The sequence below is a fragment of the Molothrus ater genome, chromosome 22, assembly GCF_012460135.2.
Source record: "Molothrus ater isolate BHLD 08-10-18 breed brown headed cowbird chromosome 22, BPBGC_Mater_1.1, whole genome shotgun sequence".
NCBI classification, from domain to species: Eukaryota; Metazoa; Chordata; class Aves; order Passeriformes; family Icteridae; genus Molothrus; species Molothrus ater.
The window spans coordinates 7,350,963-7,375,966 of record NC_050499.2 but is presented as its reverse complement, the minus strand read 5'-3'; the positions used below and the strand labels follow the sequence as shown (position 1 = coordinate 7,375,966).

Sequence of the window (25,004 nt, the reverse complement as noted above, 5' to 3'; positions counted from 1 at the left end):
GTGTGCTGATCCATTTTGGGGTGTGTGTGATCCTGTGTTCAGGCATCAGGGCCCTGCTTGGCCTCGTTTGGGATATCCTGGACACTGCCAGGTCCCCTGGTGGGATGTCCTCAGGAGAACTCTGGAGCAAGTTGTGCAAAAGGAGCAAAACTTTCCAGCCACCGTAATCCCCGTAAAAGGGGAAGCACTAAAGGAGGGTGGCTAAAGAACTTCCCTGTGCCCACCTTTCTCTGGGTCCTGCTGTGCCCAGGGAGCCTGGTGTGGCTGCTTGGTGACCCTGGGCTCTGCTGTCAGTGCCAGGGGATTGCAGCTGAGCCCCAGAGCTGCAGGATTGCCTGGAGTTGGGCTCCTCTGTCCTCTCCATCCTGCTGGATGCTCTCCCAGCCCCGGGGAGGTGTGGCAGAGCAGTGACACACTCAGAACATGCTCCAGCAGTGCTGCAGCCCTGGCCTGGGAGCTGAGAGCATTCCAGAGGCACTCTGATAAAAATACACAGCTAAAATATGCGCTCAGTGTACAGAACACGGCGTGCACAGGAGGCAGGCAGTGTTTGACAAGGCACCGTGGCATTAATAAAACAGTGAGGAAGTGGGACGTGCCAGCAGCTCTGTTTGCATGCTGATGCTGATGAGGGAGCCTTCCCCTGGCTATTCCCCTACCCTTGGGCAGTGCTGTGGCCTCCCCTCTGCTGGGAGAGGCAGTGGAACCTTTGGGTGACTAAGCTTTAATTTGGGGTTGTTTTTCCCCCATCTCTCAGCCTCCTGTGTTGGTCACAAGCTCTTTCTGAGCTCTGAGTGCTGCATCAGTCAGTGCCCACCCTCCAGTCTGTCCCTCTGGAAGGTGGGATGGAGATCCTGCCTGCTCTCCTCTGCTTGAAATGTCAGGCAGGAGTGAAATGTCCTGTCGTGGTCTCTTACAAATTTCCACCTCTCACCAGGCAGATCCAATGTGGGAGCATGAACGGGCCTGCAGTGGGCACGTGGGTGCTCGCAGGGGCTGGTGGCCTTCCACAGCCACTCTCACCCACTGAGACCCTGTGAATAAAAAAAACAACAGATCAAAAGAAGTCAGGGCCCAAGAAATGAGTGAGGTTATGTCAGTGGAGTCCCTCGCCTTGGAATGGGACTGTGTGGAAAGAAGTCAAACAGGTCTTGGAGTCACCCAAAGATTTGTGATTGATTGTGCTGCTTGCTGTAGGAGAGCCTGTGCTGATCCTCACTCCTGCATCCCCCGGAGAGAATATTGGGTCTGTAATTGTGTTTGACTTGCTGCCTAGAAGGAATCCTTAGAATCGAGGCACCCTGAAGAGGTGGCAGAGTGTTCCCTGGATTCTGGAGCTGCGTGCCCTCCGTCTGCAGCTCAGCCCCTCTCTGGGGAGCCTGGCAGCAGCCTGTGTGCCCAGGCAGAGCAGCAGGAGCCTGCTGGGGACCAGGCAGCGCACAGAGAAGATGCTGAGGTGGAAGGAGACGCCTCTGCAGCTGAGGAGCTGCCTCTGTCTGAGGGGGAAAGGAGCTCAGCAGGGCTGGAGGTGCCCAGCTCTGCCGGGCAGCCCCGAGCTGCTCCTCTGCCTGTGGAAGGCACAGATCAGCCAGCCAGCCTGGCTGCCACTGCTGACACCCTGTCCTGTGCAGAAAAGCTCCTGCAGGAAGAGAGGGAAGAAGCAGCAGCAGGTTCAGTGTCAGAGGACAGGCTGGATGATGGCAAAGTAAGAGTCCTGCCCGTGTGCTTTTGGTGTTGGCTGTTCCCATCGTCTCGTCAGGCCCTGCCTCAGGCCAGCTCTTGGAGCACTGTCTGCTTTTCTGTGCAGCCAGCCCAAACCTTTCCTGGTCAGCAGGGCAGTCATTCCCGGGGGGGCACGAGTGCTCTGAATCCCCAGCTGGGCACCTTCAGGACTGAGCAGGGCAATCCTTCCCTCCTGCACACAGCATTGCTGCCCACAGGCAGAGCCCTGGCTGTGTTCTGAGGCTGGAGGAGGAGCAGCCCCAGCTCCCAGTGCCTGTGCTGGGCCGGCAGGGCTGATCATGAAGCTCACACCGAGCCCAGCTGCCTGTGCTGCTTTGTTTCTCTCCTGCTGTTGTTTCTCTCAGCTTGCTCAGAGCTGCGCTCGCGGCTCCGCTCGAGCTGAGAGCTGGGAGTGGGACAGAGCCCAGGGCTGGTTCTGGAGCTGGGAGCACAGATTCTGGGAGCACAGAAGCTCCCAGCCCTCCCAGTGCTGAGGAGAGGTGCAGGAGCAGGGCTGGGGCTGTGTCACACACGCTGCCTGCCCACAGCTGGGCTGCCAGAGCCGCGCTGCCCGCCCGTGCCCACGCTCCAGAGCAGGATCCCAGCCAGAGCTCAGGCTCTGATGGACGATCTCTCTGCAATCTGGCTGCCTTCCTGCTGGTTCCGATCATTTCTCAAGTTCACTGATGCGTAGTGTCTGTAAGAAATGATGAACTGCAAATCTGAGCCTGGAAAATGCTCTGTGCCCTGAAGAGCTGAGGGTGCTGCTTTCCCAAGCTCATCCGTGGGCTCTGTGCACCTGAGCCGTTCTGCTGAGGTCAGCAGGGCCACAGGGTGCTCCCATCGAGCAGTTCCCTGCAGCTGCAAATGGCTGGGAATGCAGGGGCCCTCGCTGCACTTAGGCACAGCAAAGTGGAATTTTAAAGTGCTTTTATGGCTCCAGCACTGTGCTGCGTGGTGGGCTGGGAGCGCTGAGAGCTGCACAGATCCTTGCAGATGGAGAGGAAGCGAGTGCCCTTTATCAGGGGTGTCCAAGGAGCACCTCTCTGCCCTTTGCCCAGCCTCCCCTCCTGCCCTTGTGGTGCTTTGTGCTTGTCCTGTGGGTCACACCCATCCCCGTCCTGTGGGTCACACACATCCTTGCTGTCTTCCCCATGATGTCCAGTCACCTTTTCTCCCCTGGGACAGGCCAGATTTGTGTTGGCAGCAGCTGCCAGGCTGGCAGTGCCCAGGTGAAGCTGCAGGGGTGGGACCTGTGCAGGCTGTGATGGGTTTTTCCTCTCAGCTTTCAAAGGCATCTGGGCTCAGTGGCTGTGAGCAGGACCTGCCAGTCTCCAAGAGCTCCGACCATGAGGTGCTTCAGCCTGTGGTGAGTCACCAAAAACTCCTTTTTCTCCTTTTCTTTCCTCCTTTTCCTCCATTTCCTCCTTTTGCTCCTTTTTCCCTGGGTGTGGGCATCAGCTTCCCCTGGCATGGTCAGTGCCCAGCTCTGCAGTGCCCTCCCGGCTGAGTGTGGCACAGGCCAGCAGTGCCCCCCTGGCCCTCGTGGCTCCTGGGGCTGGGCTGAGGTGCTATCCCTGCAGAAATAGGTCCCACAGAGCTGGGAGCCTGCTTGGGTGATTGCAGGAAGGAAAATAACAGGCAGAGTAGGGGTTGTGCTGAGGGGGCTGTGCCTGGCTGGACACCCCACTCTGGAGGGGAGAGCAGCCCTGGGCTGGGGGCAGATGCCCATCAGCATCTCTGCAGCTCCACAGGAAGCTGCCACTGCCATCTGCCAGTGGGAGCAGGGGCAGCAAATGGCAGAAAATGTTCATTATTGCCTGTGTGGCACCAGCCTGTGTGGCCAGGGGCTCTGCCTCGTGTGTGCAGGGCCCTCAGGCTGCACAGGGGGGTTGTCCCAAAGGGGGAACACCTTGGGGGGCTGGCTGTGAGCACAGGGATCCCTGGAAATGTGCAGCAGTAGCACAAAGGGGCTGGGAAGATGTGCCCTGTGCCCGTGCTCACAGGGGTCCCAGGATGAGGGGAGAGACCAGGATCTGACTCCATGGTTCAGAAGGCTTGATTTAGTATTTTATGATATATATTATATTAAAACTGTACCGAAAGAATAGAAGAAAGGATTTCATCAGAAGGCTGGCTAAGAATAGAAAAAGAAAGAATGATAACAAAGGCTTGTGGCTCAGACTCTGTCCGAGCCAGCTGGGCTGTGATTGGCCATTAATCAGAAACAACCACATGAGCCCAATCCCAGATGCACCTGTTGCATTCCACAGCAGCAGATAACCATTGTTTGCATTTTGTTCCTGAGGCCTCTCAGCTTCTCAGGAGGAAAAAAATCCCAAGGAAAGGATTTTCCATAAAAGATGCCTGTGGCAGTGCCCCCTTTGGGTGTTCCTTGTGCCACCCCCTCCTGCTGAGGTTGGTTGGTGGCACTGGGGGGTGACAGTGCCCTCCCTCAGTGGCACTGGTGTCCCTTGGTCCCACGGGGAGGGGAATGCTGCTGAGCTGCTGTCAGAGGGGTGCTGAGGGGGGTTCTGAGCTGTGCTGGGATATTGGTGTCAGGATCTCTGCTTGCTCATCACAGACTGATCCTTTCTGCTTTCTCTTTTAGGGCCTGGACTCCAAGGGCCAGCTGTCCCAGGAGGTGCTGGGTGTGGGGACTGTGTCTCCTGACCTGGACAGCGCCAGGAGCAAGGTCAGCGCTGTGTGGGGGATCAGGGGGGCTCTGCCAGTGAAGGCCCTGCAGAGCTGAGCAGGGCTCGGTGTGTGAGGTGCCCGGGGTCCCAGCAGCACCAGCAGTGCATGGTTTGTTCTGCAGGGAGGAGGTGCAGGAACACAAGGAGCACAAACCCCTGAGCAGGGGTGGCTGGAGGGGTGTGCACAGGCAGCTGCCCTGGCTGCTGTCCCTGCCCCAGCAGGAGAGCCAATAAATAAATGGCTTTTCCTGGGGGAATGGAGGGAGCAGAGTCTGTTCTCCTTTCTTCTTTTGTGAGTGTATTTGTCCTTTTCTTTCTCCTAAGCAGATGGGAAGGATTTGAAATCAATGGGTAGAAAAGGAGGTTAACTCCCTCTGACAGATTTTGGTGGAGGGAAGCTTATTTTTAAGCATTTGGTTGCCTTGCCTGCCTTAATGCAGGGGGGAAAGGGGCTCCTTTCAGCGGGTCTGTGGCACATGGAGTGAACGTGTGTGCACATGTCTGTGCCAGCCTGGCACGCAGCACCGCCCAGGCAGCTCTGCCTGCAGATTGCTGTGATCTCTGCTCCATCCTTGTCTCCTCAGCATGGCTCTGAGCCACTTTGCTCGGCCCCACGTTCCTCTGGAGCCCTCCCAGCCCGTCTCTGTAGCTGCAGGATGCAGCTGGGCTTCCTCAGCCTTGCCCTGATTGGGAGCACATCAGCTGCTCTGGAGGAGAGCCCCTGAGTGGCAAAGTCCCCGCCTGCCCAGCAGAGAGGAGCAGTCCTGTCTGCAGGGCCGTGTGTGCAGAGTACACCTGTCCTCTTGTGCCTAACAATGAGCACAGTCAGATGTGAAGGGAAGACAAAACAAATGCCTGCTGTGCTGGCCCTCTCCTCCTCCCTGCACAGGCTCTGTGCATGCAAATGCTGCTTGGAGCAGCCACCATGGGTTTGTTACAGCCCTGCTTGGGGAGAGCTGGGTGTGAAATGGAGCTCCCTGCAGAACTGCAGCTGCTCTTTTGTGTCTGTGCTCAGAGGCTGGGCTGGAGGAATGTGCCTGCTTCCCTGTGAGGGGCTTGCCTTGCTTTGAATTCATTGGCAAAATATCCTGTTAAAAAAAATAAAAATAAAAATAAAAGGCACCTCTGGCAGCTCTGTGAGCACAGAATGGGAGGGGGCTTGTTGGTGAGTTTTGGCAGGAGCTGTGGTGGCTGCAGAGGCTCTGTGGGATGTGTCCTGCTGGACCTGGGAGAGGGGAGGCTGCTCCTTCCCCCTGTTCCCTTTCCCTTTTCCTCTCCCTTTCCCCCTTTTCCTTTTCCCTTTTTCCTTTTCCCTTTTTCCTTTTTCCTTTTCCCTTTTCCCTTTTCCCTTTCCCTTCCCCAGACTGGAGGTTCAAGATGCAGAACTGTGGAGCCACAGAATGTCCTGAGCTGGAAGGAACCCACAGACACCATCAAAGTCAAACTCGTGGCCCCACAGAGACAGCCCAAACCCCACCGTGTGCCCTGTGAGAGTGCCCTGGCAGCCTCGGGGCTCTGACATTCCCTGGGGAGCCTGGGCAGTGCCAGACCCTCAGGAAAAAGGCAGAGCTGTCCCAGGTGCTCAGTGCTGGCACCTTGCAGCGTGATGTGAGCTGATGTGAGATGCTCCCGTGGGGCCTGGGCTGTGCACGGGGAGGAGGTGGCCCAGGATCTGTCAGCCCTGTGTTCACACCGCTGGGTCTGTGTCTGGAGCATGGGAAGTGTCCCCCGGGGATGCAGCTGGGCAGAACCCTGAGCTGCTGGGGCTGCAGGGACCCTGGGCCAGCAGGAGGGGCAAGGATCCGGTAATTCCACAGGCAGGGCTTCAAATCTGCCCTCGTGCCCTGCAGATGGGGGCTGTCCTCACCTTCCCAAGGCGTCCAGAGGTTCCTGCAGTGATCCCAAGGGAGGGAATCACAGGGAGGGCAGCAGGAGCCCCAGGGCTCACAGGGGTTCTCTGTGAGCAGTTCCCAGTCAGGAGCCCCAGGGCTCAGAGCAGTTCCCTGGGAGCAGTTCCCAATCAGGATCCCTGTGCATGGCTCAGAGCAGTTCCCTGTGAGCAGTTCCCAATCAGGATCCCTGTGCATGGCTCAGAGCAGTTCCCTGTGAGCAGTTCCCAATCAGGATTCCTGTGCAGGGGCTCAGAGCAGTTCTCTGTGAGCAGTTCCCCTGTAGGATCCCTGTGCATGGCTCAGAGCAGTTCCCTGTGAGCAGTTCCCAATCAGGATCCCTGTGCATGGCTCAGAGCAGTTCTCTGTGAGCAGTTCCCCTGTAGGATCCCTGTGCATGGCTCAGAGCAGTTCTCTGTGAGCAGTTCCCAATCAGGATCCCTGTGCATGGCTCAGAGCAGTTCTCTGGGAGCAGTTCCCCTGTAGGATCCCTGTGCATGGCTCAGAGCAGTTCCCTGGGAGCAGTTCCCCTGTAGGATCCCTGTGCATGGCTCAGAGCAGTTCTCTGTGAGCAGTTCCCAATCAGGATCCCTGTGCATGGCTCAGAGCAGTTCTCTGGGAGCAGTTCCCCTGTAGGATCCCTGTGCATGGCTCAGAGCAGCTCCCTGTGAGCAGTTCCCCTGTAGGATCCCTGTGCATGGCTCAGAGCAGTTCTCTGTGAGCAGTTCCCAATCAGGATCCCTGTGCATGGCTCAGAGCAGTTCCCTGGGAGCAGTTCCCAATCAGGATCCCTGTGCATGGCTCAGAGCAGCTCCGTGGGAGCAGTTCCCAATCAGGATCCCTGTGCATGGCTCAGAGCAGTTCCCTGGGAGCAGTTCCCCTGTAGGATCCCTGTGCATGGCTCAGAGCAGTTCTCTGTGAGCAGTTCCCAATCAGGATCCCTGTGCAGGGGCTCAGAGCAGTTCCCTGGGAGCAGTTCCCCTGTAGGATCCCTGTGCATGGCTCAGAGCAGTTCCCTGGGAGCAGTTCCCCTGTAGGATCCCTGTGCATGGCTCAGAGCAGTTCCCCTCTCTCCAGGATGGTTCCTGCCCCATTGTTCTGGCTCCTGCCTGTTGCAGGGTGCACTGTCAGAGCCCATTTGGAGCCAGGAAAGGTTTGCTGAGCCCCTCGGTTCTGGGGAACTGCAGCCATCAGTTCCAGGGGCAGGAGGGGCTGGGTGGGGGCCCTGCCCAGGCTGATGTGATGGGAGGTGACAGCACTTGCAGGGACTCCTTCTGCCGTTTGCTCTGCTGCACATTTGCATTAATTACTGCGGTGTTAATTCCGCCCTGCCTTGGCCCTGCTCCACGCACAGCCAGGGCTGAGCTCACCTGCTGGGGTCCCCAAAACCCTGGGAATGGGCCCTCCCTGCTTCCCCTGGGGCTGACAGGTGAGGAGGGAAGTCCTTGCCCTCCTCAGGTGTCCCTGCTGCTGCAGGGACAGAGGGATCTGGGAGCCGCAGGAGGGGGAAGGAGCAGCTGACTGTTTCACACTCAGATATTTTCTGTTCATATTTCTGGTATTTACTATGCCATAAATGAGCCATCTGAATGCTCAGTGTGCTGCCAGGGGGGCTGGGTTGCTGATGTACCCTGGAGTCAGAAATGCCTGGACTGGTGACTCTGTGCAGCCCCTCACACCCTGGAGCCCAGGTGGGAGACAGGACTGAGTCCTGATGTGGTTTTTGGTGCCAGACAATGCATCCTGTGCTTCACTGCCACAGCACTCTGTGTGTGTGACATTTCTCTTCTGGGTGATTTCTCTCCTGTGCTTTCCAGGGGGTTCAGTGGGACTTGGGATTGTAAAATGACCTTCAGGAAAGAAAAGCCAAACCTGTGTCCCAAGTCCTTAGTGCTGGCTGGGAGTTCATCCTTTATCCTGAGAAAGCTCCCAGGCCTCCCCTTGTGCTTCTGGAAGGATTCCTGGGATGGTTGGAGACCCTTGGGTACCCTCAGGAGAGGAGCCTGGCACCTCCAGCATTCTGGAACAGCCTGTGGGTGCCACGTGGCCCAGCTGATTCCATGGACACTCAGCAGAACTCCTCTGAGGTCTCTGATGCTGAGGGAGCCACAAACTCCACCCTGTTTGCTTTTACCTGCAGGCCCAGGAGCTGGGAGAAGAGGATGAAGACCAAAGCAAAGCCAGTGCAGAGGAAGAGCAAAGGAAAGGAGCAGAAGCTGCTGAGAGGTATGGTACAACCAGAGGCACAAGGGAGGCCTGGGCAGCTCCAGCTCCTGCTGCCCTCCCTGCCTTGCCCTCCCTGCTGTGCTCACTGCAGCCTGCCCAGGTGTGCCCTGCAGCCTCTCCCAGGTGTGCCCTGCAGCCTCTCCCAGGTGTTCCCTGTGCTGCAGCCTCTCCCAGGTGTGCCCTGCAGCCTGCCCAGGTGTGCCCTGTGCTGCAGCCTCTCCCAGGTGTGCTCTGCAGCCTGCCCAGGTGTGCCCTGCACAGCTCCCCCTGTGCTGCAGCCTGCCCAGGTGTGCCCTGCAGCCTGCCCAGGTGTGCCCTGTGCTGCAGCCTGCCCAGGTGTGCCCTGTGCAGGTCCCCCTGTGCTGCAACCTCTCCCAGGTGTTCCCTGCAGCCTGCCCAGGTGTGCCCTGTGCAGGTCCCCCTGTGCTGCAGCCTGCCCAGGTGTTCCCTGCAGCCTGCCCAGGTGTGCCCTGTGCTGCAGCGTCTCCCAGGTGTGCCCTGTGCTGCAGCCTGCCCAGGTGTGCCCTGCAGCCTCTCCCAGGTGTTCCCTGCAGCCTCTCCCAGGTGTGCCCTGCAGCCTCTCCCAGGTGTGCCCTGCAGCCTGCCCAGGTGTGCCCTGCAGCCTCTCCCAGGTGTGCCCTGCAGCCTCTCCCAGGTGTGCCCTGTGCAGGTCCCCCTGTGCTGCAGCCTCTCCCAGGTGTTCCCTGCAGCCTCTCCCAGGTGTGCCCTGTGCTGCAGCCTGCCCAGGTGTGCCCTGCAGCCTCTCCCAGGTGTTCCCTGCAGCCTCTCCCAGGTGTGCCCTGTGCAGGTCCCCCTGTGCTGCAGCCTCTCTCAGGGGCTTTCCCACTGAACCTCTCTGCTCCTGCTGCCTCCTTCTCCCTTTCTCAGCAGCTTCTGGCTGGGTGGGCAGTGGAAGTGCCAGCCTGTCCTTTCCCTGGGGCTGCCCCAGCTGGGCTCTGGCCTCTGCCTCCCCCACAGCTCCCACTGCTCTTGCCAGGATGGTCTGAGCTGGTGCTGCCCTGTGCTGGCTGTACCAGGGCAGATGTGGCCTCTGGCCCCTGCCTGGTGCCACCTCACTGGTCCTGCTGGGCTGAGCCTGTGGCTGAAGCTCTCAGGTGTCTGTTCCTGATGCCAGGAGGGCCCAGCTGTGATGGGAACAGTTCTCTGCCTTCCACAGAGGTGGCCTTGGGCAGGTGTGAGCATTTCTGTGTCCTGGGACATGGACAGGTCACCAGCTGTTATCCCAGAGCCCTTCCTGGGCTGTCTGGGCAGCTGTTCTCAGCCTCCTTGTGGGGATTTCTTTGGAGCAGTTGGAATGCTGCTCCCTTGAGCTCCTCCTGCCTGGAGAGCCCAGCCTGGCATTTCCAGATGAGTGGTGTCAAAGCCCTTGGCCTCCAGCAGAGTCACACCTTCTCCAGGGCCCTGGGAACCAAGGAGCTGCTGCCTGTGCCAGGAAAAGCCGTGAGAGGAAGCTGCAGTCCATCCTAATGACTGCTCTGTGGGATTTGCAGCCTTGTTCTTGGAGGAGCTGTTGGTGTGAGGGTCTCCAAAAACGTGTTCTGCCTGCAGGAATTGTCTCCTTATCACTTGGTTCCTGCTTCCCAGTGAGCATTCCCTCTCTCTCTCTCTCTCTGCCTGTGGAGCTGCTCGTGCTTGCCCTGCCTCTCCTCCCTGTGCTTCTGACACAAGCATGCCTGCCAACCCTCCCATCTTTAACTGGGACAGCAGTGTGAGTATGGCTGCAGGGCTGGCACACCTTGGGCACGTTCTCCAAGGGCCTGGAGAGAGTGGCATAACCCAGGGGAGGGGTCCAGCACTCTGAGCTGGTGCCCACCATCTCCTCAGCTGCCCAAAATGCCCAAAATGAGGCGCTGGGAATGGTGTGGAGCTTCCCTGTGGCATTGGCAGCCCCAGGCAGGTCCTGCTGGCAGGCATGGCTGTGTCACCTGTGTCACCTGCACATCCTTGCCCACCCGCAGCAGCCCCTTCACCCTGCCCTGAGCTCACCTGATCTTCTGTCCCCTCTTTTGTGCTGCCCAGTGAGAGGGATCCCAGTGCTGCTGAGACACCCCTGGAGCCCTGGGGGTTAGGAAGTCCCCGTGGGGAGGAGGCTGTGCAGCAGCAGGAGGGAGCCCTGGCCAGCCCGGTGGATCCTGAGGAGCTTCCTGGCCCACAGAACGTGTAAGGGCTTGGTGGCAGTGCCTGGGTCAGTGCCTGGGCTCAGTGCCTGCTGTGTGGCTGTGACAGCTCCTGTCCCCCTGTCCCCCTGTCCCCCGGGTGGCTGCATCTGGGGTTGGTGGCACGGTGGGGCTGTGTGCCCATGCCAGCAGCTGTGCCCCTGCCACAGTGCCAGGTGAGCAGCCTGGGCAGGGCCAGGGCAGCAGCTCAGCCCTGGGGGCTGTGGCTCAGGGCTCCCTGGGTGAGGGGAGCTGCTGCTTTGTCTCTGGGAAAGCCTTTCCCGTGCAGGTGTCACTGTGTCATTCTCCCTCCCTGAGGAACTCCCACACAGAACCTGCTGAGTGCGGCTGAGCTGGGCAAAAAAAGGGCAAAACCCCACAAATCCACCCCATTTACAGCCACTGGGCACCTTGGGGGCGTTGAAAGAGTGGGGTTAGAGCTGAGCTGCTGCCCAGGCTGCTGTTCTGTGCAGCTCAGGGGGTGTGAGCTGCTGACTCTGCATCCCTGCCAGTGACACAGCAGCAGCTGCAGAGATCAGGCAGCGTCTCTGGGGACAGCGTGGTGGGGAAGGAGCTCTGTTCTCCCAGGAGCTGTGTAAATGTGTGTGTGTGTGCTGGGGCTCCTTTGGAGCACAAACTGGGGCAGAGGAGCAAGGTGATAACCAGGTGGAAGGGGCTGCATTGCTCTGCAGAGCAGCCTGGTAAAGCTCACCTGCAGCAGGTGGTGAAGGGGGATTGTTCCAGAGCCCCACCACTCTGCTCTGCCTTGCTCTCTTTGCTAATGGCTGCAGGAATGACCTTTTCTCTCCTGACTGGAGGCTGAGGAGCTGGGGCTGTTATTTCCCTGGCTCCTGGCAGGAGTCCCTCTGCCTTGCCCTGCCAGTCTCACAGCGTGGTGAGACCTTCCTGCTCCAGCCTTCACGAGCAAAGAACAAAAATCTTTCTTCCTAGATTAATCTCAATTTTCCCCTCCTTCCCCTTTAGCTTATATTTTTGCTGCTGTCTCTCTGAAAAAGTACTTAATCAGGACCAGATTGGGTTTGAATTTTTGGAGTGCTGAGGGCTTTCTGTTGCCTGGAGCTGGCAAATTCCCAGCACACTTTAGGCTGCAATTGCAGAAGGATACCTGGTCCATGAGAAGCACCAGTCCCTGGGCTGGGAGCAGGTCCTGATGGCATCTGCTCCTGTGCCTGGCAGCCTGGCCAGGGCTTTTCCTCAGGCCAGGTTTTATTGACCTCTCAAGGTGAGCTCTGGTGGGCCAAAATCAGAGTTATTTGGGTCTGGAGTGCAGCTGGGGCTGGGTTCAGTTATCAGCTGGAGATTCTCTGGAGTCACCCAGAGCATCCAGCAGTGATCCTCAGGACCCCCCTGAGGTCAGCAGCGAAGCTTTTGGAGTAGGTGGCTCTGAGATCGTTGGTTTGGAGTTGGTGCTCTGTGGAGGAGGTTCCTGTTCCTTTTATGTTACTCTGGTTTCTGCCACCCTTTTGCCAAAGGAGCTTTTTGTCTTTGGTAGGCAACCTGAGAGGGAAATGGAGCAGTCCGTGAGCCAACCTCATGATGAATCCCTGGAGGAAATAGTCAAGGAGGTGGAGACAGAGCTGGAGCAAGAGGAAATACATTTATTTCAAGCAAAGGAGGAGAAAATCCAGCAATTCCAGGAGGAGATGAGGCAGAAGGAGGAGGAGGAAGCTGAAAAGCTTCATCAGCAAAAAGCAAAGCCCCTCAGGTACTTTCCTTTTTTACTCCATCTCCTGCAAGCCTTTCCAAGGTGGGATTTCAGTGCTGCTGTAGCCACCACTGGGAAGTGGGGCAGAGATGGGGAGGGAGCAAGATCAGGGCTCTCAGGGAGGAGGAGGAGGAGGAGGAAGGACAGGCATTGGCACAGGCAGTTCAGTGTGTGAGGATCTGCACACCCAGGGCAGCTCAGGAAAGGGCTCTGGCACCCTCCAGAGGGGCAGGAGAGCATCCTGAGGCTGAGCTGTGGTCACACACACACACAGAGCCAGAGCCCTGGGTTCTGCTGAACCTGGGGGGAGATCCCAGCTCAGTGCCTGCAGCTCTCCCAGCTGGCAGCTGCTCAGATCCTGGGTAAATGCTGGGAGCAGGGTGGAAATGGGAGCATTAGAGAGGAGCTTACCCCAGGGGAGCTGAATGCAGCTCTGCCAGGGGCTGTTCTACACAGGGCCTTCCACACAAGGCTCCTACAACAGGGCAGGGATGGCTGTGGCAGAGCAGGGTCTGAGAGCAGGGCTGGGTCCTTTCCCTGGGGGAATTCTGCTCTTGAGCTTTCTCTGTTACCTTGCTGGGCTTGGTGCTCACGTTCTGAGCAGCCAGAAACAGCATCTCCACATGCAAATCATGGGGATGCAGTCAGGGTGTGAAGGAAGATGCAGAAATGGCACCTGAAGGGGAAAAAAACGTGTAGCAAAAGGTACAATATGGAAATGTGGAGCTTCCAGATGTGCTCATGCATCCAGGTACCTTGCCTGGGAGCCTGCATCCATTTAATGAGAGTGGATTTCACTTACCTGCAAAAAGAAAAGAACGAAAATCCCCACAAGAAGTGTAAACTATGATGATATAGCAAGTTTTAAACCCACACTGCTCAGGTTTGGTGCTGGGGCTGGAAATGAATGTGTCAGCCCAGCCAGTGAGATCCCCAGCTGAGCTGGAGCCCCTGGACAGGGCACTGGGACGTACTGAACCCGTTTTCTCTGTTTTTATTTTCTGTCAGCTCTCCAGAAGAAGATTTAGCAAAGTCTGAGCAGGAAGAGGAAGAGCTGCTTCTCAGAGAGGAGAAAGCCAAGAGACTGGAGAAGCTGCGAGCCCAAATGGCCTCAGAGATGGAGGCAGAGGAGCAGAGGATGAGGTGGGAGGTTCTGCTGCCATCCCTGGGGCTGTGCAGGGCTGCTTTGGGAGGGGAGGGCAGGGCACAAACCCAGCAGGGATGAGCTCTGAGGCCCCTGCAGTGCTGGATCCCAGTTCTGTGCTCTGTCCCACACCCACCAGGGCAGAGCAGGAGGCCAGGCTGCAGGAGCTCAGGGAGGAGTGGCAATCTCAGCAGCTGCTGGACAAGGAGAGGCTGCAGAGGCAGCAGCAGCTTGCCCTGGAGGAAATGAAGCTGGCAGCAGAGGAGGCCCAGCAGAAGGAGATGAGGGAGCTGGAACAGGAGCAGGAGGAGTTCCTGAGGCAGCTCAGGGACAGGTTGGACAGGGAGAAGAAGAAGGTGAGATCTTTATTGCCAGGCAGGGCTGGCCTGAGGGGCTCCTGGCTGGCAGGGCAGTGCCAGCTGTGGGATTAACTCACTCCTGTAGGGTTTGGTGACAGCTCTCTTGGGGCACCAGGGGCAGGTGCCAGGGCTGTTGGAGGCACAGGGAGGGGGGCAGGAGAGCTCCCCCGTTGTCATTGATTAACTAACAATTACTTCAATGGCCACTCTGCATCTGAAGACAAGATAAGGATCGCGTGTGTCCCCCAGCCCTGTTACCAGATCAGAACTGAGCTGAGCCACTTCATCAGCCCCCAACACCTCTCTGGCTGCTGCTTCAGCCCTGCAGGCACCTGGGGAGCCCCTCGGTGGGGCATTTCCAGTCCCTCCAGCCCAGCATGACTGGGATTCATCGAGATCCCCTGGAGGGAGAGCACAGAGGGAATAAGGGCACTTGCAGTGATCCCGTTTGGACAGGGGTCACTGCTGTGCCTTTTGGTGCCTTTGGACAGAATTTAATTGCAAGTGCACCTTGTCCCCACAGAAAAGCAGAGCTTTCCCAGCAGGCTGTTCTGCTCGTGTTTCTACAGGCAGCAGAGGAGCTGGAAGAACAGTTTGCCAGTGAGCTCCAGCAGCTGAGGGCTGCAGCAGAGGAGAAGCACTGCGAGGTGAGGATGGTGTCCTCAGAATGTCAATTGTCGTTTTTTATTTTTTCCCTCATGCTGTCACTAAAGGTGGCATTATTTTTTTCCCCCTCCCTGGCTGTGGTTCTGGTCTGGCTCAGTGTTTGGCCGTGCTGCAGGCAGGGCTGGTGAGGCTGTGCTGTGCCCTGTGGAGGGCACGGGATGGGTCCTGTGCAGAGGCTGAGGAGTCTCTGTGGGTGCCTTTCCTGACAGGCCATTGCCAGCCTGCAAGCCCAGCTGGCAGAGGCACAGAGCAGCCAGGAGGCCCAGCTACGTGAGGAGCTGCAGAGAGCAGACCAGAAAGTGCAGGAAAAAGCCCTAAAAGTGAAGGAGTACGAGTGTGAGGTGAGTGGTGGCTCTGTGCTGAAGGTCCTTCATGCTCTCAGGTGTGGGGAGAGCTCTGGGTGCCCACATCCCTGCCTTAGGGGGCAGGACATCCCTCAGCATCTCACCTCAGCGGGGTGAAGGCTCTGTGCTCCCCAGGACACAGTCCCTGATCCCGGGCTGGGTGAGAGGCTGATTTTGGGGAGGCGCAGTGCTGCAGTTCAGGGGAGCCTCTTCCCCTGTGCCCCCTGCAGCTCAGCGAGCTGATGGGCGACAGACGGCGGGAGGTGGAGAAGGAGCACGAGAGGAGAATGGAGAGGATGAGAGAGGAGCACAGGGAGGCCCTGGAGCGGATCCAGGAGCACTACGAGGAGGAGGTACTGCCTGGGGGGCTGCACTTGCACTGGGTGCGTGTCACTGCTGCATTGCTGGAGGTGCAATGCTGGAGAGCCCTGGGTGTCCATGCTGCATTGGAGATCCTTGTGTGTCCATGCTGGAGATCCCTGTGTGTCCATGCTGGAGATGCCTGTGTGTCCATGCTGGAGATCCCTGTCTGTCCATGCTGCATTGGAGATCCCTGTGTGTCCATGCTGGAGATCCCTGTGTGTCCATGCTGGAGATCCCTGTGTGTCCATGCTGGAGATGCCTGTGTGTCCATGCTGGAAATGCCTGTGTGTCCATGCTGCATTGCTGGGGATCCCTGCATGTCCTTGCTGCATTTCTGGAGATCCCTGTGTGTCCATGCTGGAGATCCCTGTGTGTCTGTGCTGCATTGTTGGAGATGCCTGTGTGTCCATGCTGGAGATCCCTGTGTGTCCATGCTGGAGATGCCTGTGTGTCCATGCTGGAAATGCCTGTGTGTCCATGCTGCATTGCTGGGGATCCCTGCATGTCCTTGCTGGATATCTGGAGATCCCTGTGTGTCCATGCTGGAGATCCCTGTGTGTCCGTGCTGCATTGGAGATCCCTGTGTGTCCATGCTGGAGATCCCTGTCTGTCCATGCTGCATTGGAGATCCCTGTGTGTCTGTGCTGCATTGTTGGAGATGCCTGTGTGTCCATGCTGCATTGCTGGGGATCCCTGCATGTCCTTGCTGCATTTCTGGAGATCCCTGTGCCTCACAGAGGTGTTTCCCTGCCCCCTGGGCTGGCAGGAGCGCAGGCAGAGGTCGGAGCTGCTGGAGGGGCTGCGCAGCGAGGCCGCGCGGCTGCGGCAGCTCCACGACGCCGACCTGAAGGGGCTGCAGGCAGAGCTGGAGGGGAGGCTGACGGCCCTGCAGCAGAGGCACAGGGAGAAGGTGAGCAGCAGGCTCTGCCTCTGGCCCTTGGGGCTCCTGAGGGGTGGCCTGGAGGCTCCCCACCCTGTCCCCCTGTCCGTCACCAGTGCAGGGTGATGGGCACGAGCAGCAGGTCACACTTCCCAGTTTGTGTTTTACTGGCGAGGGAGGAGCCTGTGCCCTTCTCTTTAACTCGGCTCCCTGTGCAGGAAAGAAAGCTCCAGGATTCAGAGAACGAGCTTGAGATCCGCATGAAGAACATCCAAGCCAGATCAGAGCAGCTCCAGAGCCAGGTGAGTCCTCTGCTGGGCTCACAGAGCTCCCCTGACCCGTGCCAATCCTTGGGCTGATTCCACACAGGGAACTGCTCAGGAAAGCTCAGCCAGGGCTTCTGCTGCCATCCCACTTAGAGGTGAAGCTTTGTCACCAGTCAGAGCAGGGCGAAGCATTCCTGGTGTTTGCTGAGCAGGTCTGAGCTCTGGGTTTGCTCCGTGCTCTGGGGGGCAGTGAGAGGGGTCACAAAGCAAACCTGACAACTCTCCTTGTTTTGGAGTGGTCGTGAGACTCATGAACCTCCTGGCTCTGTCACTGCCCTGCCCTTCCCCTGTGACAGGAGGAGTCCCTGCAGAGGAGGAGGCAGCTGCTGCTGGATGAGGACGGACGGATGCAGCTGGAGAGAGACGTACGGACCCCCGGGCTCTGGAGAGGGGCTGTGCTGCTCTGGGCTGAGGGCAGCACCTCAGAACTGGGGCTTTAGGGAAGCAGAGTGCAGGGAGGTGGGCTAGTGCTGAGCTCCCCAAAGAGAACAGTCCTGTTTTCCCAGGATTGGAGTGTGGCTCTGGGAGCCCGAGAGCTGTGTGCCCCTTGTTTGGCTCTCGGGGAAATGACTGTGAGGGATCTTGTGGTTTTCTCCCAGGAAGCTGCTCTGGCCTCTCAGCTGCGCCTGGAGGAGAGCAGGAAGGAGCACTGCAGCCTGCTGGAGTCGGTCCGGCAGCTGCGCAGGACCCTGCAGGAGCTGCAGGACCAGAAGGCTGAGCTGGAGGCCCAGGTGGATTTGCTGCAGAGCCGCAGCCAGAGGCTGCACAAACGCATTGGGTGTGTGTGAGAAATTGCCTCTGATACCCCAAAATCTGCCCCGTGCCCCTGGTAAACCTCCCCAACCTAACCTGGGCCTCTCCCCGACCTCTGAGCTCTGTGTTGGGCCATGTTCCTTCAGAATCCTCAGGTGCCCATGGGGACACAGAGTTCCTGGGGGCTCTTTCCAGATTTTTCATTAACTCAGGGTGTGAATTTCAATTCGCTCCTTCACCTCTGCAGGTCAGGTTTGTCTCCTCCACTCCTGCCTTGGGTGGTTAATGAGGTGCTGTGAGAGGGGCACTGAAATGCAAAGAGGTTTTCCTGAGGGGGCTGAGCTGCTCAGGAAGGGTGGGAAGCAGTTTCCCTGCCCTGGTGTTGCCAGCCCTGTGGCCATTTCTGTGCTGGAATCTGGAGCTCACTCTGGACACCACTGCCGGCTAATCAAGTGCCTCTGCTGCTGCTTTTTCCTGTGGCAGAGAGCTGGAGGAAGCAATCAGGAGCAAGCAGGAGGCTCTGAAAGAACTGGAGGCAGAAGAAAGTGTGGAATCTCCAAGGAAGAAAGCTGAGCTCTGTGTTGAAGACCTGAGAGAAACTCCTCAAGCTGTGAGTAAAGCAGCCTGTGAAGGTGTTTGCCTTGTGAGATCTGAGGCTGAAACTCCCTTGAAAATCCCAGCATTTGTTCCTTCTGTTTGAAACCATTTGAGGTGCAGAGATGGGTTTCTCTTTGCTGGTGTGTTCAGTAGTATTTGCAGGTGTCTGTCTATTATTAGTGGGTGGAGAGGAGCGTGGGGTACTCAAATCAAAAGCAGGGACAGAAATGTCTTTGTTTCCTTCAAGAGCCACATCAAGAGCAGCCCTGGTGCTGTGCTTGATCTGGGCAGTGCCATGGTGGATCCTTAGGGGGCCTGGACTTCTGTTTCCTCCATAAACACTTGGTTTTTGCAATGTGTCACCCCCAGCACTCATCCAGAGAGCCTTCCCCAGCCTCCCAGAGCCCCGAGGAGAGCGAGCTGCAGCTCGACCGGTGAGATGCCTGTGCCAGGAGAGCTCCCTGCTCTTTGTCTGGTTTTGGGGCTGCTGTGTGAGCTGTGCAGCAGCACAGGGAGCCAGCACAGCCCTGCCTTTCCCCCCAGGGTGCAGAGCTACCTCTCAGCCGAGGGGCAGTCCCTGCGCAGCGCCAAGGAGTTCCTGCAGCGCCAGAGCCGCTCCCTGCGCCGGCGGCGCTCGGCGCTCAGGGCTGCCAGCCTGCACTGGCACCAGCACCTGCACAGGGCCCAGGGCGCCGAGCAGGGTCCCCACAGCTCCCAGCTCCTGCAGGGAGTGCGCCAGAACCTGCAGGAGGTGAGCCCTGGGCGCTGCCCGAGCACGGGTGCTGGGTGTCACAGAGCGCCCGCAGCCCTGGGGTCTGCTCCTGCTGCTGTGGTGGGGGCTTGGGGACCCTTGGTGGGGGCTTGGGGACCCTCTTGGATGGGGGTTTGGTGTCCCTGGGCTTGGGGACCCTCTTGGATGGGGGTTTGGTGACCCTGGGCTTGGGGACCCTCTTGGATGGGGGTTTGGTGTCCCTGGGCTTGGGGACCCTCTTGGATGGGGGTTTGGTGTCCCTGGGCTTGGGGACCCTTGGTGGGGGCTTGGGGACCCTTGGTGGGGGCTTGGGGACCCTGGGCTTGGGGACCCTCTTGGATGGGGGCTTGGTGTCCCTGGGCTTCGGGACCCTCTTGGATCCGGGTTTGGTGTCCCTGGGCTTGGGGGCCCTCTTGGATGGGGGTTTGGAGGTGAAAGCTCCTTTTCCTCGGGCTGAGCCTGCTTTGAGCCATGTGCTCACTGTGCACACCCCTTCCCACGCTCTCGAGGGCTTGGAGGGATTTCACTGCAGCAGCACTTCCTGTGCTGAGCAGAGTGAGGTGGTGACACCCCAGCTGCTGACAGGGATTATTTCAGTCATTGCTGTTTAATTTCCCTCCTTGGTCTGCGCAGGAGGCAAAGGAGCTGGACAAGATGAAGTCGGCCATGCAGAAAGGACAGATGCTGCTGAAGAAGAAGGAGGAGAAGCTCAGCCAGCTGGAGTCCTCACTGCTGGAGGAGGTAAACTCTCCTGGTGCTGGCAGCAGAGCTGGATTGTGGAACCACTTGGTGTGAGAGCACCAGAGAGTGCTGAGTGTGTGGCTGCAGAAGGCAGCGTGGAAAAGCTGCATGGATTGAGCCTGGAGAGAGCAGGGCAGGTCACTCCCGTGAGCTGGGATGGAGCCTGCTCTCCTGACCAAGGCAAACCTCGGAGCCCTTGGCTCTGCCCTTGGCCTCAGGCAGGGCAGCAGCAGATGCAGGAGAACCAGACCTTTGGTGGTCAAACTCCTGCCCTTGGCACAGAGAGCCCAGCCCTGCAAGAGCTCTGAGGTTATTTACAGCACAAACCTCCTGCTGCAGGGGCTGCTTCACGTGGCTGCTGCTTTGGCCTCTGCACTCTGAGAGCCACAGCAGTCTCTGGACATTCAGACTGTGCTGTCAGGGGCTGGAGACAAGTTTGCCTTCACTTGACCTGTGCCTGACTGCAGTCCAGCACTGCAGGCAGATTTCCAGTAGCTTTTATGTTCCAGGGATGATACAGCAGCTTTTACTGGCTTTGTTTTCCTGCTCCTGAGCAGCTCTCAGATGAAGATACACTGAAGAGCTCAGCGTGCAGGAAGGTGGTGACGTTTGATCTGAGCACCTCTGAGGACACAAACAGCACAGCCAGTGTGAACCTGGGCCAGTCCAGGTGTAAGTGCCCAGCATGGGAGGCTCTAGGCCTGTTCTGCCTTTCCCTCTCACCTCTCTGATGTCCTTGTGCTCAGCTGTGTCCAGGGCAGGTCTGGGACTGCTCTGTGTCCCACCCCTGATTGCCAAAACTCATTTCCTGCCTTAGTGGCAGATAAGAGGGATGGGATCTGTGGGTGAACCTGCCTTTTAAACCTCTGTGGATTATAAAACCTCTCTGGTTTCCCTCTGGTCCTGCAGATCTCTATTGCTCTTCTGCAGGACTCTGGGCTTGCCCTTGCTCCACCATGGCAGGAGCAGCTGCTGCCACTCCCTCTCTGCTGCTCCTGCTTTCTCTTGGGCTTTGCTTGCCTGGAGTGGTGCTGGGGGAGGAAGGGCAGGCAGGCAGCAGGGCTGGGTTCCTTGCACACAGGCTGCTCCTGTCAGGGCTGGTCTGTGATCCTTTTCTTCTCCTTTCTTCCTTCAGCTGACTTGAGGGTGGATTTGTGGCCCGTGCTGCAGCAGGACAAGATCCAGCACCTGAGGGACTCAGTGCAGAGCATCACCAGCGAGCTCAGCGGCGTCCTGGGGCTCCTGGACTCCCTGAGCCAGCACCAGCCCCCTCTGCTCACCTCCACACCCCATCAGGGCATCCCCCTTCCCACCTACCCCTCCCTGGGGAACCCCCCCAGGGTGTCCCCCCTGGACCGGTGGGCCCAGAGCAGCAGGCCCAGCTCCAGTTACCCCAACCCAGGGCAGTCAGTGGACAGCATGCTGGCAGAGAAATGGCACAGGTACTTCCCAGGTGAGTCTCCTGGCCTCGCCCCACCTGCTTTGCTGCTTTTGTCCCAGGCTTCCAGTGCTGGGGAGGGCGGGGGCACTGGTGCTGCTTAGGAAGGGTGCAAAGGGGATAAGGGATGAGGAGCTGCCTCCAAAAGTGCAGCATGGGGGCTGATCCTGCCCTCCTGCTCTTTAATACCCAATGGAGCAGCAAAGGAGGAGCCAGCCCTGTCCCCTGTGTCACCAGGGGTCTCCATCTGTGTCCTTGGTGTCCTTGTGGGGCAGGAGAGCACACCCAGGCAGAAATGTGGATTTTGTGGGCTCTGTGTTTCACGTCTGTCTTGCAGAAATGTGGATTTTGTGGGCTCTGTGTTTCATGTGTGGATTTTGTGGGCTCTGTGTTTCATGTCTGTTTTGCAGAAATGTGCATTCTGTGGGCTCTGTGTTTCATGTCTGTTTTGCAGGTGGGTTCTCATGGCTTGGTGGGACTCCTGTGCCCCTGGACAGCAAGCTGGGCTATGTCCCTGCAGAGTAAGGACTTTTTCCTTGAGTTCCCCTGTGTGCTTTGTTTCTCTGCACTGATTATTGGTCACTCCTCACGTAACCAGTACATTACAATTTGATAATTACTGTGAACTACTTACTAAGGAGAAAAGGTGAACTATCAGTAGATACATTACTGGAGGTGTTTTTCGCAGCCCATCACTTTCTCATCTCTGGGATAATTTCTTCCCAGACCTCTTTTTTCCCCCACTTACCCTCTCTCTCTCTCTCTCTCTCTCTCTGTCACAGTGAACAAATCAGGCTCTTCCAGCATTCCAAGTTCAGTGAGCCAGAGACAAAGAATATTGAGGGGATGATTGAGAGCAACAAGAAATGGCTGAAAGACTTCAAGAAGGATTCCAAAGTGTATCTTTTACCTGGCTCTGGTCTTTAATTGCATTCCTGCTTCCCGCAGAAGGTGGGAGGAGGGTGGCAGGAGGGGTGTGAAATGAAGAACTGAGCAGCAATTTCGAGGCCTTGGCCTCTGTTGCAGTTCCTGGTGCTGCAGGGGTGTTCAGCAGATGGAGCAGGAGTGATCTGTGTGCTGCTCTCTGGGCTGTACCTGACTGAGGGAGTTTCCCACCTGTGATGGTGTTCAGTGATGCTGCTCAGCTGTAGGGGAGCAGTTTGGGCAGGGAAGGTGAAGATTTAAAAATACGGATTTAAACAGTGCAGAGTGGAGGATGGGGTGGGCAGGAAGGGGATCTGGCTTTGCAGAGCTGCTTCTGGTGCTGTGGATGGAGCCCTTGGCATGGGCAGAGCCTTCTGGGCAGCCTGGAGGAGGTGAGGGCCCCTGCAGATGTGTGACTGGTGGGGCAGGGAGGGCTGGGCTCCCCCCAGAGCTGGATCCAGGTCTGGTTTGAGGAATCCTGAAGCACGGGGCTGGATCCAGGGGGCAGGAGCTCTCTGTGCAGCGAGCAGGGATGCTCCCAGGCTGTGCTGGGGCTCTGGGTGTCTCCTCAGTGCACTCTGACATTAGCAGCACATCCCCGTGGGCTCGGTGCTGCCCTGAGCGTGGCGTGCCTCTGAATTCCCTAATCCCCCCCTAATTCCATTTGGCTGGGATGGAGCAGGCCAAGCACAGCCTGTGTGCACCGGGCTGGCTCTGGTGCCTGGTTCCTGTCCTGGCTGGGCTGGGCCCTGCTCTGAGCCAGGCTTTTCCTTCACCCAGCTGCCAGAGCTCTCTCCCCACGCGCACAGCAGCCCCCAGGCAGCAGCCCCAGGCTCCTGCAGCTGGGGCTGGATGAAAACAGAGAGATCAAGGTGTACCACTACTGAAAGGTGCGGTTCTCCTCTGCAGGCTCCCCACCATGGGCTGGGTTTTGGGGATCCCCACCCAGGCACCTCCACTGTGTCTGTGGCCACGTCCTTGAAACTGGGTGATTCTGCAAGGGAGTGGAGGAAGGGGGAAATAGAACTTCCCAGGCGGGTTCTTCTAATCCTGTAATGTGTCCAAATATACTTTATAGACTGTTTAATCCAGCAGTGACATATCAGGGCTTCAATAAATCAACATTGCCCTCATTGGTATTCCAGCGATGGTGAGGCAGGGCTGTGAATCACAGAGGATTGGAGTTAACTGGTCAAGGGGGACGATGTGGATCCAGCTGAGGCCCTGCTGGAGGAAATGGGCCAGGGAATGAGCCTGCCCCCGTGCCCAGCAGTGCTTGGTGGCAGGTGGGCAGTGCCAGGTGGCCTCTGGCACGTGGGAGCAGCAGAACGGGGGTAAAATCAGGGAATGGCACGTGCTGGCTCCTGGGGAATGTTCTGCTTGTTTGGGGTGTGGGAGCTGAGCCAAGAGTGGCAGATCTGGAGGAGCCCTCCCTGCTCCTTTCGTGCCAGGCTGGCCAGAGCTGAGCAGCAAAGCAGCTGCTGCAGCTCTGCCCTGTGCTGGCAGCAGGAGCAGGATGGTGGCAGGACTCAGGAGGGTCTGTGCAGGCACCGTGAGGAGCTCCTGTGGGTGCTGGGACAGCCCCACCTGCATCCTCCATGCCCTTGCGGGGAGAGGGATCCAGCTCAGCAGCTGGGACCCCTTTCATGCACGGGTGGGAGCCCCTGCCATGAATCCTGGAGCCCCAAATTGTTGCTCCTGCAGCAGATCCGTGGGGATCAGGGCCGTGGGAAGGCTGGAGAGTGGCTGAGGAGTTGGGATGGGCAGCTCCTGGAGCTCACAGCAGCTCCTGGCTTTGCTCACCAGGTTCCTCTGCAAAGGCCACATGCAGAGGGTGTCCCAGCCCGCTGGGATGCTTGGGGCTGGGAGGGCTTTCACCCTACCCAGCGGGCAGGAGCCAGGCTTTCATGGGAACGTGCTCTTTGGTTGTCTTTGTCAGTATTTGCTCCGAGCTGACTCTAAATATTTGATGCTTTAAAAAGCTGCCGAGCCGCCCGCCCGTCGCGGCTGCCGAGGACGCTGCGCTGCAAGGACCCGTCTGTGAGGAGCCATCTTCAAAGCCTTTCTCCTGAGACAGCTGCTGGGGGAGGCTCTGGAGCTGCTGCCCCACGCCCCCCGTGCTGGGAGAGCCCCTGGGCTGGGCGAGGGCGGGCAGGGGGAGCCCCCTGCTCTGCCCGCTGGCTGCAGCGTGCTGGCACACACCCTGAGCCTGGCGCGGGGATGTTTACATGCAAATAGAAATATGGAAATATATTTTTGATGGACGTCATTTTGAAGCTCTTAAGAATGTATTTATTTTATTTTTCCTTGCTGTTTTTCTAGAGTTTTTGTAATTGCTCAGTAGCCTTATTCCTTCCTAGGAAAGGAGGGATCCAAGCAAGGGTATCCCCCCTGGTGCTGGACTGCACAAACCCCTTCCTGCAGGGATTTTGCTTTTAGTTTACTGCATACTCAGAGGACACAGGGCAGTCCTTCCAGTCAGGGGTTTTAGAGGGGACCCCACAGTTGTGGTTGCTGTGGCCCAAGCCATATCACTGAGTCCATTCTGTGTTTTGGGAGAAGCATGCATTAATGGTGCAGGGAAATGCCATTTTTTTAAACAATACCTTGGTTTGAAACGTGCTCCTTTTTCCTGTTAAAACCCGGGACAGCAGCTGTATCTGGTTTTGTATAAATTAAATCAACATGAGCCTGTTTTGTATGATGCTGGTGGTTGTCACTCTGTTTTGTTGTAGCTGGGTATCCAGCTGTACTTACCTCTCACATCTCCCCCTGTCTCTGGGCTCTCTCGTGTTTTTTCTTGTCAAGGTCACTTCTGGCAGTTCCCAAGACCACTTAAGCTCGCTGGGGCTTTGTTGCCATTATTCTTTTAAGCATCTGGACCGGGTAGCAAATGCAGAGGCAGAGAGAAGAAAGCTGAAAACCAAAACTACAAAACGCAAACAAGGCACCGCTCTGGCAGCCTGGGACCTGTGAAAGATGTCTCACTGCAGCTTGGCTCTGGCTGCCGCTTTCCCCTGGCTTTGGGAGCAGCCAGGAATTGTCCCAGCAAGGTGCTGGGTGCTGTGGGATCTCTGAGTAACCAGGAGCTAGGGAGGCTTGGTGATGTGTTCTTCTCCTGCTCCCATCTCCTGCTCACCTCCTGCCAGCAGCCTGTGGGAGCTGGTGAGGCCCAGAGGAGCAGGGTGTGCATCAGGTGAGGCACAGGGGGAGCAGGGTGTGCATCAGGTGAGGCACAGGGGGAGCAGGGTGTGCATCAGGTGAAGCTCAGGGGAGCAGGGT

At 57.9% G+C, this 25,004-nt stretch overlaps 1 protein-coding gene across 4 annotated transcripts in view; it reads left to right on the top strand.

The window, feature by feature from the left end:
* Positions 1 to 24,423, top strand: part of CEP164 (centrosomal protein 164) — a 31,455-nt gene extending 7,032 nt beyond the window's left edge. The window contains exons 8-31 of one of the 4 annotated variants that reach the window (XM_054517115.1): positions 3,008 to 3,091; positions 4,334 to 4,417; positions 8,448 to 8,533; positions 10,045 to 10,137; positions 10,574 to 10,714; positions 12,224 to 12,436; positions 13,445 to 13,579; positions 13,720 to 13,936; positions 14,509 to 14,586; positions 14,815 to 14,946; positions 15,180 to 15,302; positions 16,079 to 16,222; positions 16,411 to 16,494; positions 16,815 to 16,883; positions 17,118 to 17,296; positions 17,755 to 17,881; positions 18,238 to 18,302; positions 18,412 to 18,619; positions 19,253 to 19,360; positions 19,918 to 20,032; positions 20,496 to 20,813; positions 21,253 to 21,319; positions 21,581 to 21,697; positions 22,510 to 24,423. In XM_054517115.1, the coding sequence (XP_054373090.1) occupies positions 3,008 to 3,091; positions 4,334 to 4,417; positions 8,448 to 8,533; positions 10,045 to 10,137; positions 10,574 to 10,714; positions 12,224 to 12,436; positions 13,445 to 13,579; positions 13,720 to 13,936; positions 14,509 to 14,586; positions 14,815 to 14,946; positions 15,180 to 15,302; positions 16,079 to 16,222; positions 16,411 to 16,494; positions 16,815 to 16,883; positions 17,118 to 17,296; positions 17,755 to 17,881; positions 18,238 to 18,302; positions 18,412 to 18,619; positions 19,253 to 19,360; positions 19,918 to 20,032; positions 20,496 to 20,813; positions 21,253 to 21,319; positions 21,581 to 21,697; positions 22,510 to 22,609 (3,087 nt within the window). In that variant the 3' untranslated portion in view covers positions 22,610 to 24,423. Of the gene's footprint in view, positions 1 to 1,276; positions 1,706 to 3,007; positions 3,092 to 4,333; positions 4,418 to 8,447; positions 8,534 to 10,044; positions 10,138 to 10,573; positions 10,715 to 12,223; positions 12,437 to 13,444; positions 13,580 to 13,719; positions 13,937 to 14,508; positions 14,587 to 14,814; positions 14,947 to 15,179; positions 15,303 to 16,078; positions 16,223 to 16,410; positions 16,495 to 16,814; positions 16,884 to 17,117; positions 17,297 to 17,754; positions 17,882 to 18,237; positions 18,303 to 18,411; positions 18,620 to 19,252; positions 19,361 to 19,917; positions 20,033 to 20,495; positions 20,814 to 21,252; positions 21,320 to 21,580; positions 21,698 to 22,509 lie in introns of all 4 variants that reach the window. The other 3 variants (XM_054517112.1, XM_054517114.1, XM_036397495.2) reach the window with 3 other exon arrangements.
* Positions 24,424 to 25,004: the final 581 nt, after the last annotated feature.